The sequence below is a fragment of the Embiotoca jacksoni genome, unplaced genomic scaffold, assembly GCF_022577435.1.
Source record: "Embiotoca jacksoni isolate LCO1_2020_lvr unplaced genomic scaffold, fEmbJac1.0.p SCAF_1, whole genome shotgun sequence".
NCBI lineage: Eukaryota > Metazoa > Chordata > Actinopteri > Embiotocidae > Embiotoca > Embiotoca jacksoni.
In genome coordinates, this window is record NW_027185229.1 from 14,944,137 (window position 1) to 14,958,816 (window position 14,680).

The 14,680-nt window shown below is 38.0% G+C and overlaps 1 protein-coding gene across 1 annotated transcript; it reads left to right on the top strand.

The window, feature by feature from the left end:
• apobec2a (apolipoprotein B mRNA editing enzyme, catalytic polypeptide-like 2a) lies at window positions 1-11,886 on the top strand. The gene is made up of 4 exons (XM_069140500.1): window positions 1-419; window positions 6,737-6,961; window positions 7,486-7,794; window positions 11,352-11,886. Exons 1-3 carry the CDS (start codon window positions 193-195, stop codon window positions 7,787-7,789), a joined length of 756 nt encoding a protein of 251 aa, XP_068996601.1. The 5' UTR covers window positions 1-192; the 3' UTR covers window positions 7,790-7,794; window positions 11,352-11,886.
• Window positions 11,887-14,680: the final 2,794 nt, after the last annotated feature.

Here is a 14,680-nt window from a genome sequence, read left to right on the forward strand (position 1 = left end):
TGATCTCTCCGCCATTCCGCCCCTTCCCGTATCTAGATCTCCCTTCCTTTCTGCTTGTGTTTCATTTACTCATTCTTTGTCACGGTTCAGCTGCCCATACCTCCCGTCTTTATCTACATTTTGTCCTTTTTCATCACTTCAATTATTTCTACAGACTTTTTGAACAAATTCCTGAGACAGCATTTCTTCATCATGGCTGACAAAAGTCGCATGGCAACGAAAAGAAAAGACAGAAATGAAAAGGATGCCGCTGAAGTAACCAAGGACAAGAAAGAAGTAAAGAATGAAGGAGAAAAGGCAGTGGATAATGGAGAGGCCTCATCAGCTGAAGCGACAGCCACCGATGGTGCTGTGGCTAACGGTCAGAATGGAGATCAGGTTGAGCCAATGGAAGTACCTCCATTTGAACTCATCGCAGGGTAGGTCCATATCAACTAGTATAGTTCATAGAACGTTTTTTTTAAAGCTCAGAGTGTGCATAGCTGACTAAACCCATTATTATGCTACATTTGATTTATTTACACAAGTCTGTTTTAATAACATACCTGCAAACTCTAGAGGGGCGAAAAAGGTTTAAACATAATAAACTCAAATCAGGTAAGCCGGTCAAGAAGTGTTCTCCCCTGGTTTTAATCAGTTTTAGTGATTTTAATGTGCAAATATAGAATTTTGAAATGTTTGAGATAAGAATAGGAGCATCTCGTCTTTCTAAACATGTTTAATCATGTTTTATTGAATTTAAAGTATATTGTTAGAAAAAACTGTCTTTTGATGTTCACTTGTATAAACATCTACTTAAATACCTGAATAAAACATGAGGATAAACAGCTAAACTGCTGAAAACAGTAGAATACTGGCTCTTATAGATATTATAACAATTTATTGTGGGGGAAAAAAAGGCATAAACCATTATCAGCATTGTCAAAACATACGGAAATGACTGTCCATTAGGGACGAGCGAGTACAGCATTATCTCTATCTGTTAAACCAACTACATTATATGTATCCGTATCAGTACTCGGATGGGGCAGGGCTTAATCTGGAAGTGGCCGGTGCTTAGAACAGAAGACAATGCGGAGTAACCGGAAGGTGTTGATTTAAGCCTGAGATTGATAAGAGTTGATAAAAAAATAGCAAAATGTACTATTTATTTGAACACTATTTACAAAACAGCCCCAGAATTGAGCTTTAGAGCACTATTTACAGATTTTTTTTTTTTTTTTTTTATTTTTTTTTTAAGCTGCCATAGGCTATTAATTGTTTTTATTGAGCTATAGGGAGTAAAAATGTCAGGCTAGTCATTTAAAAAATACTTTGTATTTTGTTCAGCAAATAATGTGTGTGTGCGGGTGTGTGTCTGTGGGGGGAGGGGGTCAGATCGTGAGCCTGGTTTTATTAAATGCAGACAGTCCACACTGAAATATGCATTCAGCCTTACACTATATTCTTGCTGAAAGCGGTCAGCTGAGTGAAGATATCTTGAGGAGGAAATAGCGAGCCAATTGAAAAAAAGGAAAGCAAACCGGCAGAAGCAAAGTCACGAAGCTGTAACTTGCGACTCGTCCGGTGAGAGCAAAGTTCTCAGAGTAACTCGGGTGAAGATATTTTATACAAACCTGATTGAAATGAGCCTATACCAGAAATTAATCAGGAGAATTGCAAGATGTCGTTAATTTCAGTACACGCTGGACACTGATAGAGCAGGTGTGCCTCTGTCTCAGCAAAGAGAGAACCGCAGACTGTCACAGCGGTCTAAGCGGGGGAGGCGGGGCTCGGTGTGTAGCTGTGTGGACACAGCTAGTTGTCTGTTAGAAGCCTTCATCAACAATTACTCGGATGATACTGGATACTCATTTCAGCCAAGTACTTTTCTCATCCCTACTGTCCATATAAATAAGTGGGGACAAAATGTCTCATTAATAAGGAGGACATGTAACAACATAATGAGTCCATCTGAAAAGGACCCACTTTGGATGTAGGGAGGCTCATAAAACATCGTAACATCAATGACTAATGTCCAAAAATGCGATACCCAAACCTGCAGACATAAATATTCCAGGTAAATGAATGGAAATGCTCCTAAGGAGAAAACAAATATCATCAGAACAGTATAGGAAATTATGACTTAATTGTAATGAAGAAAATCTGTATCCACACTGGCAACATATGATAACTAGAATATTCCTTGACAAAGGTAAAAAGTATAGTGACAACAAACGACATATACAAGAGAATGTAATACGAGTTATCAGACCCTATGAACTAGATACATTTACCAAAAAAACATAGAGCTGTGGCAAGTGACAAAATTACATAATCCAAATCTGAAACTGACGGAGGCAAACAGCATGAAATGTAAGACAACATACATTGTGGCCATCTAAAATGAAGTGTCTGGCCACTGGGGATTTCTAATCTTTGTTTCATATTCTGCTTTGGTGTTTAGAAATTCTTGTTTTCAACTCTCGTTTTGTCTTACTTATGTATGCCAGCACACCGGGGCACAAGAGGAAGACAACAAATTTAGTTCTGGAAGAGATCCTATTCTAGATATCCATCCAGTGTGAGGATATATAAAAAAAAGTGTCCCTTTAATAATAGCGCTGTATTGTGCCCAATTCAAACATGGGAAGTTGACACGATTTAGGTTGGGCAGTAAATGGTATGTAACAACCAGCCTTAACCAGGGTGTCTTTCAAGTTCCTGGTGTGCCTATCAGCACAATTTGGAAGATCTTTAAAAAATGTGGCTCACTTGAGGGTCACTGGCTAAAATGTGACCATGTTTGGTAACCACTTTTTTTAATCTCTCTATTTTAGGTAGAACATGTGGTAGCCAATACAATTATAGATTCCCTTGAAGAGGAAGGTTTCGGGTAGGGACGAGCAAGTACAGCATCATCTGTATCTGTATCTGTTAAACCAACTAGATTATCTGTAGCCATATCCAAAAAAAAACGTAGGGGGAGGCTGATGTCCTCTCAAGTTTAACAAGTGAGTTAGCGCTTTCAGACCCTCTTGTGGGGAACATTTGTATTGTACAATATCAATAGTGCAGGGCTACCTTGCCTTGCTATTTCCCCCAAAGTCGCGCACAGCTTCAGTTTTCTTCGCTGTGAAAAAAGTCTGGGAACTCAGCTCTTATTAACCTTTGCCCCTCCTTCACTGTGATTGGATGGCTGGTGACATTGACAAGTGCAGCATTTTTTTTAAACTCTTGCTGACCAGAAAAAAAAAAATCACCAAACATTTTGCATTTAGCGCAGAATAAACGTTCAGCAGCTCGTCAAGCTGCTGGTGTCCATTAAAACAATAAAAAAAAAATGCTGTACTCGGGAAACAATGGTGGATATGGGCTGTAGGTCGATGCAGTGGTAACAGATTGCCAGTCGGTTTCAGTACATTCTGATTGGTTAAAATTAATCCGAGGTCGACACCCAGTTGGATGGAACAACTGGAAATGATTCCCTCGTCCCATATTCATGTAGTCAAAAAATATGTCATAAAAATGGGTTTGCTTCACACCAGGCAAGTGTTTTGCTCCATTTTTTTTTAAGATTGACGTAAAAGGAATAGTTTAGATTGTTTAAAGCACGGTTGCATGTGGGATTATTAGTATTACCTGGGGGTCGGCATGTCCCCAGTTTGGTGAAGAAGGCAGCTCTTGCGGCACAAACGTTTGCAATACACTCCCATGGACAGGGAAAAGAAAACCAACATATTTTACCCACCTACACAAAAGCCCATTTAAAAAAACGAAAACAAAACTGTCACACAGGGCAGTCTGTCAACAAAGTAAAGCAGTGGAAATTCCACCAATCAACATTCACTCTGAACTAATCCTCATACACTAAAGGCTGGATTCCCCTCTAACTGGCTGTGTCATGACTCCGCCAGATATCGGTGTCAGCAGCATTCCAGAAGCAGCTTGACACTTCGCTAAAAATATCGCCTCGTCTATTTTTGTTGGAAGTGTTCATGTTCCGCTGTTGATATATGACTGGCAAATGTAGTACCATGGAGACTTGGCATCGTATGATTTAAGTAGAAATAAAGTAATATTATGGAAAATCCCTCAATTCCTGTGTGTGTTGACTCTCAGAGCTGACCAGCCACTCCTGAGTTCAAACTAGGTAAACTGGGCATAGGTTGCTTGCTTTCCGGCTACACCATTTTCACATTACAATATCATCAACGTCTATCCCCAGGTCTTTCAAGTAGGAAAATAAAGGTGCTCTCCTCCAATTAACAGGCACTGTCTGTAAATATAGTTATGAAATAATTAAGAATAATAATAATACAAACTTGAATTGTATAACACCTTTCTCACAAGAAATGCAGCTCTACAGCAAGAAAATTACATGCAGTGTCTTATACAAAGACAGATATAAAGAAAGAGAACAACCTTAAAATGTAGGCTATTTTATATTAATAAATCAACATATTTTAATATTCTAAAGGCGCAGCAGTGCATACGTGCGAGCAAGTGCAAGAGAGCTTCTGGTGTAAATAGTCAAAGGCTAAAGTAAAGATATATTTTAAGGTTTCTTTGAAAAATATTTACTGAGCTACCTTCCCTGACATCTACAGTTAGTGTTTCACAGCTTTGAAGCATAACTGACAAAAGCTGCATCCGCCATTTTCTTTTGGCTGCTGCTGGGAACCTCCAAAAGCCAGCAACAGCTACAGTACAATGCAGGAATAAAAAAAATAATAAACACAAAATGGATGAAAAATAAACTTTCCAACAACTAAGCTTACTTGTCCATGCTAGAAGCACAACAATCTAAGAATAATGACCAAAGGAAGTCAACAAAATCAGTCAGCCAAAACACTTTGCCTCTTAAACGCTCTCTGTGCAGTATGAAGCCGTGCACAGGATGGGCACGTGATGTGTTAGACCCCTACTGGGTGGAATCCGCAGGTCACTGTTTCTCTTGTGCTGGAAAGTATCTAGCCTGAAGTACGCCAAAAAAAACCCTCCTTAAAACACTGCTCAAAGAACTACAAAGGTCCTCAGCTTCTTGCTCCTAGTCTTCATCTTCTGTTTTTTGACATTTTTAGCGGTGACTAATTGGAGAACTAAAGCCTTGTACTTCTTGTACTTCTTAGATATGACAGCAAGCCAATTTACCGCTTGAATTATGCTTTTATATTTATTTCTTATTTGCTCTCAGCCTGTTTGACACTGAGATCACAATTATATCGATAATCTGATGTTATGTATATGTGAACTCATCACATCTAACAGAGCAATAAAAACGCAATTATAGGATGTAGCATTACTTTGCACATAACACCGTTTGTACTGTGTAAATTTACAGTCGTACATCATTTTTTACTTTGTTGTGAAATTTTATTTACATGCTACCTGCCTTTTTCTTATGATCACTGAGAGTTGAAACATGTTCTGCTTTGAGTTAAACACGGCCCTCGTCACTGTCACGTCACAATCACAATGAAGGCGGGGTGAGACAAATGCCACAAAGACCTAATGTTATATCTTTTTCACCTCTTCATATACCTCAGAAAAGGGGGATATGCTTCTCCGAGCTGATGGCCTCTCGATAATTTATGTCTTTTCTTGAAATGAAAGTTCCAATTATACAGAGCAACACTTCAAACTGTGTCCTGCTCCATGAACCGGGCCCTGTCCAAATACAGCTTTTGGACCAAACGACAATACTCGCTGAGCCGTTTCCTCGCACGCAAAATCTCAGGAACCCACATACACCAGCAGGTTCGTCCTCTCTTCCAACATGCTTCAGTCTCCCCTTCATCCAGAGCAAGGGCTTAGAGCAAGTGCTGGCATTTTTTTTGTTGATAATGTGAAATTACATACTTTCAACAGCGTTCTGTGGATATGTATCATAGCAACCAAAGCATCTTATTTAAGAAAAACGCTCCTCCAAAGTGCTTGCAAGCACTCCGAGCTGGTTGTCTTCGGAAGAACGCCTGGTGCTTTCAGTCGACACACGGGCTAATTGAGGTTCCCAGAGTTTTTAAAAAATACAATGGGAGACAGAGCCTTTCAGGCAGCTCTCAAGTGGAGGCAGCTCCTGGTATGGTTTTGAGAGGCAGACACCCTTTTTAATGTTACGCTCAAAACTGTTTTGTAACTGTAAATTAACACACTAGCTTTTCTGTTGTGTTTAATTTTGAACAGAAGAACAAAAGATATACTAAAATATTATATATATACTTTTTGTTGAGTACAAGACTAAAAAGAAATTAAAAAAAAATCAAAGCATTACAATTTAATGAAAACCTTTGCTTATTTTTTGTCAAAAATTCAACTAAATCAACAACAGGCGCCAACATTAACACTGCTTTATTATTACTGATAAACAATGACACATCTATCAATCAAGGTTAGATGCAACTTGCCGTGATCCCAAATTTTAACCTTTCCTTATTTCCTTGGCAAGCTTATGGATGTCTTTATCAAAGGGTAGTATTACATCCAAAATAATGTCTTGATCCCCCTCGAGTGTGATTAGGTCCAGGACTACTTCTGAGATGTCTTCAGCAGTCAACCTTTTATCCCTTGCAACTGGGTAACGATTGTCCTCTTCCTTTCTCCGTAAGAGATTTTAACAAAACACTCCCATGCCAACACTCTGAAAGATTAATTTAAGAAAATCAAACTTAACATCTCCATAGCCATTTTGTATCGAGTCAATATGTGAAAATTAATATGCCATTTTTTTCCCTTTCATTTCTTCCGTTTAACACAGGGACCGGATAGACCCTTTTATCTTTAAGTTCCAGTTCAAGAATGTAGAATACTCCTCTGGCCGCAACAAGACCTTCCTGTTTTACTTGGTGGATAAAGGCAACACGGATGACGGGCTGCTAAGGGGCTATCTGGAGGATGAGCATGCTGGGACTCATGCTGAGGAGGCCTTTTTCACACAATGTCTGCTGCACAACCAGCCTGAACTCAAATACACGGTCACTTGGTACTTACCTCTCTTAAAATGTCAGATGGTGTGTGAAATAGAAAATGTGACAAATTACAAGATAATTTAAAATCAGTCTGGACAATATTGTCTTTGTTTCCATGACTGTTTGAATATTTTGTCACTTTGTTTTCATTTAGGCTTGCACATAATAAGCTAAAAAAAAAGGTATTTTAGTTTTAGTCATGCATCATTCACAACAACCCCCTCGTGTCATCTACTCTAAACTGGCACATGTCAAATTTGATAATACATTTGTAAGATTATTCAATTATGGTTCTACATTATCAAATACTTTTTGGGGTGCTGTGGTAATGCACACATCCCTATCAACTCCTAAAAAAAACATGAAAAAAAATCAAACCCCATATGATAAAGGTATTGCAGTAATTAAAATGATAACATAAGTGTGGTCTTATGTTGGCATGCTAGAGAATCAAGAACAATGTTCTTTCATTTCATAAAATAAGTGATGCACTGATACAGTCATTTTCTTTGTCTTTATACTGCCACCTTCTTCTCAGGTATGTGTCCTCCAGTCCCTGCTCTAATTGTGCCTCAAAGATAGCTGAAGTATTGAAGACTCGGAAAAACGTTAAGTTGAGTATCTATGCTGCCCGGCTGTTTGAGTGGGAGGACGAAGAAATCCAGGCTGGGCTGAAGGTCCTGCACGCTGCTGGCTGTAAGCTGAGGGTGATGAAGCCTCTAGATTACTCCTACACCTGGGACACATTTGTGGAGAACGATGACCAACCTCTGAACCTGTGGGAGGACTGCAAAGAAAATTATGAGTATTACCATGGAAAGCTGGCTGAGATTCTGGAGTAACCTCAGTAAGTCTGGAACAAAACATCTGGGTCCTCATGTATAAAAGTGCGTAGGATCCACACTAAGTGTACATGGGCACAAAAATAGCATGTGCAGAAAAGTTTCCGATTTAGAAAACGTGCGCGCGCACACCTGCATGTAATGTTTCCTTTATAAATCCACATGGAAATGTGTGTACATAGACCGGCCTTATATTGCGCCATCTACACGCCAACCTTCAATCATAAATTGTCAATGCAGAGCACGTTATGAATGTTATTGTACTTAAAAATAGCCATGTGACTCAATTATTCTTTTGTGGATTGTGGCAACAACAGAGGAAAATCCGGAAATGGAATTTTTCTGATTCGGAAATGGAGGTGCTTGTGGAGGTGGAGGACATGAAGCACATATTGTATGGTGGCAACAGCAGTGTCATAACCAAAAGAAAATGCAACGAGTGGCATTGTCTCTTTTGCGCTCTGTTCCGCAAACCTTTAATGCTATCTGACGTTATTTTGGATTTCTACAACCAGTGATTACTGAGTATTCAGGCTTAATATTGAGGAAAGGTAAACCAGACTTCCACTATTCTGTCACATCCCGGGTCATCCTACATTTCAACAGCTACAGTGCTCCACGACTGACCACGAGAGTCAGTCCAGCCCTCTGCTCTGAGCTCCAGGGGTGGGGAACGTGTTGAGGAAGCGTTCATGAAACATAGATGTAGATTTGAGACTTTGATTTCATTGTATCATTTACAATTGAAAGCTGGTTATGGAATAGTTATGGCTGAGTTGCACACATAACACTGCTGTTTGAATTGTAGATCAATATAACATGTGATATGAAGAGTGACTAAATGTGTATAAAGGATCTGGATCTGTGCGCCCTTGTCTCCTGTTTGTCATATATGTACACCTCAGCAATACAGACCCTGACGTGGCAACCCAGTATCACAGCAAAACGTAAAATAGACACACCGGTCCTCTACAGCAAAACATGACATAGCCATGCTTTTGCCTATCTAGGCGTGACAGTTACACATGTTCCTGTAGTGGACAGAAATTAATGTGATTTGCAGGAAAATTAAACATATGGCTAAAACACATAGTTGAGGTTATTAAATAAGCACATGGTTGGGGTTAGGGAAAAACAAAACATGGGTGGGATTAGGCAAAAATAACAACATGGTTGGGAAAAAAAAAATAACTCATCAAAGACTGTCACCTGCTGGGTTTGAACATGTTTATCCCAAACAGCCGTCTGTGACTAATGCCATCAAGCCACCCCTCCTGCCAGTCAATATTGCCAAAAAATTGGATTTTGGCCTTTCTGGTGTTAATATGCAAACTAATGTTTAACTTATCATAGTGGATTAGTGGATATCATTTTTTAATTTTTTTTTTTTAGAGACTACTTCATAGACATATCCCAGAAATTGGAGTAGAAACTTTATTTTGAAACATTTGGCGAGTTTCAGTGCTATGAAAGTTGAAATCGTCAAGTTACAGTCAGAAAAGAGTTTGTGCCGTGACCCACACGTTCTCACATTACATTCATTTTTATACATCCAACTGTGTGCATAAATACAAGCATATGCAATATTTCTGTTTGTACGCACCATTTATACATGAGGCCCCTGCTCTAATTTGCATTTTGTCTTTATTATTGACAGAAATATAATATAAAGAGAGAGGTATAATGTGCAACAAAGGTCCACACCATTTGAACTATGGATGTTGGGATACTTGTTGTGAACCTGTGACTAGACCTGCTCTTAATCTTTTGTTATTTACATATATATTTTATACTTGTGTTTATTTTATATTTGACATCTCTCATTTAATATCTTTGTGTGAAGAATGTTGTATCTTATGTTTTAAAAGAGGTGGATAACTATTTTTTGTTACCACCTGGTGCAAAGTCAGCAAATAAAAGTGAGGCCACAAACACAATCAAAAGTCTCTACATTTTATACGAATTAATTAAACCCAGCGTAATCATAAGTTGTACTAAGATACAAGTTAATAGTAAATGCATGGCTAAGAAAACAAGCGATTCATAAGATATGTTGAATATGGTCTTTCACAGACTTCTAGATTGGTCTACTTGAGTTGGTTCAAATAATGGTTTATTTGTATTATTTCCACTTTTGTTTGATTTTATGTGGGTGTAATGTGATGCATGTTTACTGTTGGAGTGCACTGTTCATGTGTAGGATGTTTCCTGTTAACAGCAAACAAGGAATGAACCTATTTAAATACTCCAGTTTGTACCTTCCTTACTAAAGGATAATTTTGCAGTTTCATGTGTTACTTGTTATGAGTGGCACTTGGGTTGCAACAAAGAAGGGAGATGCATACCAAACTTAAAAATGATAAACTGAAATTCATTAAATGAATGCAGTCACTGATGTTGGTCTTTTTTTTTTTTTTTAGTAGAAAACAAAACAAAGAAAATGCAAGGTGAATGATACTTGGTTAGTGGTGAAGAGATCACACTGCTCCATAACCGGAAAACAGACTACCGAACATCACAAATGCCGATTCAAGCCGCTGTACAATACCATTTTTTAGTAGACAGGCTGACTTTAATTGTATAGAGTTGTGCAAACCATCATATCTTCTGTTAGTTTTCACTTGTTTGCGAGCTGAATGAATATTTATGAAATTAATAACATCAAAATATGGTGCCTTTAAAAGCCAAACAGCAATTCAACTAATTGAGAGTAGGGCTTAAAATAATTTAGGCGTTCCCTTGAATACCTTTAATTTATCTCAGACGTAGGATCTACTTTTAGAGTTGAAATGTTTTTTGATTTACTCTGCCCGAAACTATAAAGTTAGGACAGAAATGCTCTTTATTTTTAAGGGTTTCTCCTAAATCAGCCAGTTATTAGTTACTTATCATCATTAGCCTTAGCTTATACTTTGTGTACCAAACCAAGAATCCAAATGCTGCACTCGCATGTTAGTATGACAATAAGCTACTACAAACTTTTGCATCATTTTACCTGTATTTTATTCAGTGTAACAGTAAGAAAACAGGGCCATATAAGTTCAACAAATGTGGCATTTTGAAACCAGAATGTTGTTAAAGACAGTTTGGGATAAAGTGATTGATTTGTTAAATAAAAGGAGTGCTTTTGCACCTTCTTTTTAAGGTTTCTGCCTTACCTGTAGGCTAGCAACAGCCTCTGGAATTGTCTTTAAAAAGGTGTGTCAATGTTTGAAACAAACAGAAAACATACATTGAATAGATACACTATATATACACACACAAGAGAACATTGCAAGATACATCTAAAGTAAAAGCTATATGGACCATTTCATATAAGGCACTGTTTGTAAAGATGTTCAAGGTTTCTCTTACGTGTATTACATGGGATTAAAGCAGTTAAGTCCTTTGTATGTCTAAAATTCCGCTCTTATTTATGAAAGGTGCTATTTTTTCTGAGGATATAACATCATGCGTTTGATAAAGGCCAGCATTTAGCCAGTGCACTGTAATAAATGTACTTTTTTTTTTCTTTTTAATCTTAAATCTCTCTCTCTCTCTCTTCCTCTTTCTGTTAACACAGGAATCCAGTTGGGAATGTGTGACCAACAATTATCACCATTTCTTCTTCACAGATGATTCATGCCTTTATTATTGTTTTTGATTGAAAGTAATACAAATCCATAGTGGATATGAATAATAGATGATAGAGGAACCTAGAAAATAAGCTCTGATGTGCAGTATGTTATGTTGAGCCAAGCACTGTGAGAAAGTGATGGGATGGAAATTACTATACAGCTTCTTTTCTTCATTGTAAATCTGTCAAAAAACTGTCTGTTGTAATACCGTTCATATCTGTCTAGATGAGAGGTTTATTCTGTTCGGGAATTTTGTAACAAAAAAGATGAATGAAACCTGACTTAAAGTCTTTAGTTTTCCCCCAATAAGAAACATCCTTCAGTATCATGAGGCTGTGTATATACAAAAATACAAATACATGGGAAATCGATCATGGGCCATTCTGGGCCCCTGGGGCTCTAATTAGATCTAAATGTTTTATCTGTATTCTTCTGCCTCCTGCCTACTCTGTTTTCAGTAGTAAAGTAATTTAAATAGTCTGTTCCTGTTCCTTCTGTTCACACTGTCCAACACAACAGCGGTTCTTTCATTTGTCAAAACTCCATTCACTTCAGTCTTGTCCTAATTACAATCATTATGCACCTCACTTTCACCCTAACTCCCAAAAACATAAAATTACCTGATTGTAATGTCAAAACAGAGACTACAGCTACCACAAAAAGGAATGTCTTTCAGTGGAGCTTGAATCGCAGTGGTTTGTGCTAATTTGACGCGTGTAGTTTAAAAAAACAAAAACAAAAAACACTGACACTCCACCCTAACTCCATCCAAGTCCCATTTTTGCCTAATTTCCAAGAACAGCTTTCTTTTTTTTTTTTTTTTTTCTTTGAAAAGGGTAATGACTATAAGGCGAAAGAACAATAAAACACCCACTGTTATTCGTTTTTCTCCTTTCTACATAGTTGTGAACCATATTGGTTCATCCCTTACACTAATGCCCCCTTTGTTTAATGAAATGCTTGCAGTATTGTATGTATGTACGTTTGTCATGTAACATGCATCTATCAGTCGCTGCATGAAATCGCGATTGCAAGATCATGATGATAAATGCAAATTCAATCATACCCTATTCCCTATTTTACAAAATGCACATGTTTTCTCTGCAATAAAGCAATCAATACAAGCTCTCCTAAAATTATGACAGGAAGTAAGTCATTCCAAAAAAAACTTGCTTGATCAAAAAATAACTTCTCATTCACAGTCAGCAAGACTCTGCAACTTCTCCTCCTTTCATCAAAACAAACCGCATGCAGGTTGACCACAAAAATGGCAAAATGAGAAGTGATGACGTACGGGAAATATAGTATTTTCATGACCATTAAGATACATTTAATCTCACTACTATGAAAGTACATTTGTAGCGAATTCCGTGCAATGCAATTAAAGGGGGACAGAGAGACAATCAGTGATTGACTTCAGCTGGGGCTAATTAAGCCCATTTCAGGCAGTTCCCTGAACCCCTCCCCCAATCCGTCCCTCCTGCAGCTGAGCCAAACCACGCCCCACCACCACATATACATATATAATGAATTAGAAATATAAAAAAAAACCTACTACCTGAACAGTTTCCCTGTGCTCCTTAGTTTCTTTGTGTTGAATTAGGTTGTTAATTAGGGCTTAGTTTTATCAGAAAATACATGTTGGATACTGGTATACATAGTTTGATTTTGATAATAGTTTCTGAACGATCCTTTTTTTTTAATATCAGCTTTATGAAGTCCATTGTCAGGATGAGAAAATTACTTTACTTGAAAGTGGTACGAATCTTTAGTTTTTATGCAGATTGGAATAAGAGAGTGTAACTTCAGGTTTTCTGTAGCTGCAATGTTTTCTGTAGCTCTTATGCAAGCCATCTCTAGATGTTATTTACCAATGTTCGCTAAACATCTCTCATGCTTTCGGGAGATGCTCGATTGCTGGCTGCAGACAGAGAAGCCTTTAGTTACTGTAGCACATGCAACTCACGACCGCTGACTGACAGTTATGTCAGTTTAGTTTGAAAAGAGGGCAATAGGATGTTTTAATATATGGCATACGTAAGTGGACAGAAGTGATTGTATATCCATGGGCAAGCTGCCTAAGTGGACCCTACAGATGGTAAATGCTGTGGCTCGCTGATGAGATTTACTCGTGTGTAAACATAGCAGACGTTTTGCATTTTAAAATAAAAACACATCAAATGTGTGACTGTAGCCTGCGTATTGAAATTTTATACCAAATAATAAGTACTCGCCCCAATAGTCAATAGTATTGAGTCAATAGAAGAAAAATGGATCAAAGTTCTGACTGTACAAGGCCATTGGACCCAGCTCCCAGAGGTCAAACACCAAAGCCAGTTAAGACCGCTGTTTCAGCGCCACTGTGGCAGGGACCGGCCCACATGCAGCAGATCGGATATAATAATACAGTGTTTTCAAAGAGATGTGGACAGAACACAATTTGTAATTATTTAAGTATAATATATTTAAGCAGTACACAGCTTGTAGTTGTACCTTATGCTACACTTAGGCATACATTTCAACAATAAATCTCCATGGAGACAAATCTCGTGTCTGTCACACCCACTCTCCACCAGATACACACTGACACCCATAAAATGAAGTCAGTGCTAGAGGGCAGCATGAAACAAAATCCCCTTCAGTTGTCAGAGTCAATATCGGCATGTATAACAAAGACGGAGGGTCTCTTAAGAAAACTGCTAGATTGAATATGGCACAGGAAATGACAAGTGACATGTGAGCTGCTGTCTGAGGCTGACAGATGAGCTAACAACCAGAGACCTCCATGACAGATGCTCTCCAACACGTCAAGGAAAGAGAGGACGCTGGGGACAGAGATGACAGCACCCACAACCACATTACTTCTTCTAAAAAACAAAAGACTGGCTGTTTAGAAAAAGAAAGTGTTGACTCACTCCCTCTGGTTTTACTTTTGGAGAACAAAGAGCCTTGCTGTTTTCATCTAAATTGAATCATATGTGTTTTTAATAACTTTCTTCATTTCTTTTTACTCTGATAATTTCACGTTATATTTGGCAACACTTTGTGTGACCACACTGTCTACAGCACATATTTACTGATGTAATACTATTTTTTATTAGTTATGCTAACCATGTATATTATCACCTTAAATACTGTAAGGATATTTTGAGCCACATTGTTTAAGTCATGTCACTTTACAAGTTGTGTAATACTTTCCAGCAATCAACAGTGCAATCTCCAATAGAAAACTTTAATTAGTTGGGGATAAATGATTTTGTAACAACACAAACCA

Coding starts and splice junctions, on each gene's coding strand:
- apobec2a (XM_069140500.1), top strand. CDS start 193: ATGGCTGACAAAAGTCGCATGGCAACGAAAAGAAAAGACAGAAATGAA. Junction 420..6,736: donor CCATTTGAACTCATCGCAGG/GTAGGTCCATAT, acceptor CGTTTAACACAG/GGACCGGATAGACCCTTTTA. Junction 6,962..7,485: donor CTCAAATACACGGTCACTTG/GTACTTACCTCT, acceptor CCTTCTTCTCAG/GTATGTGTCCTCCAGTCCCT.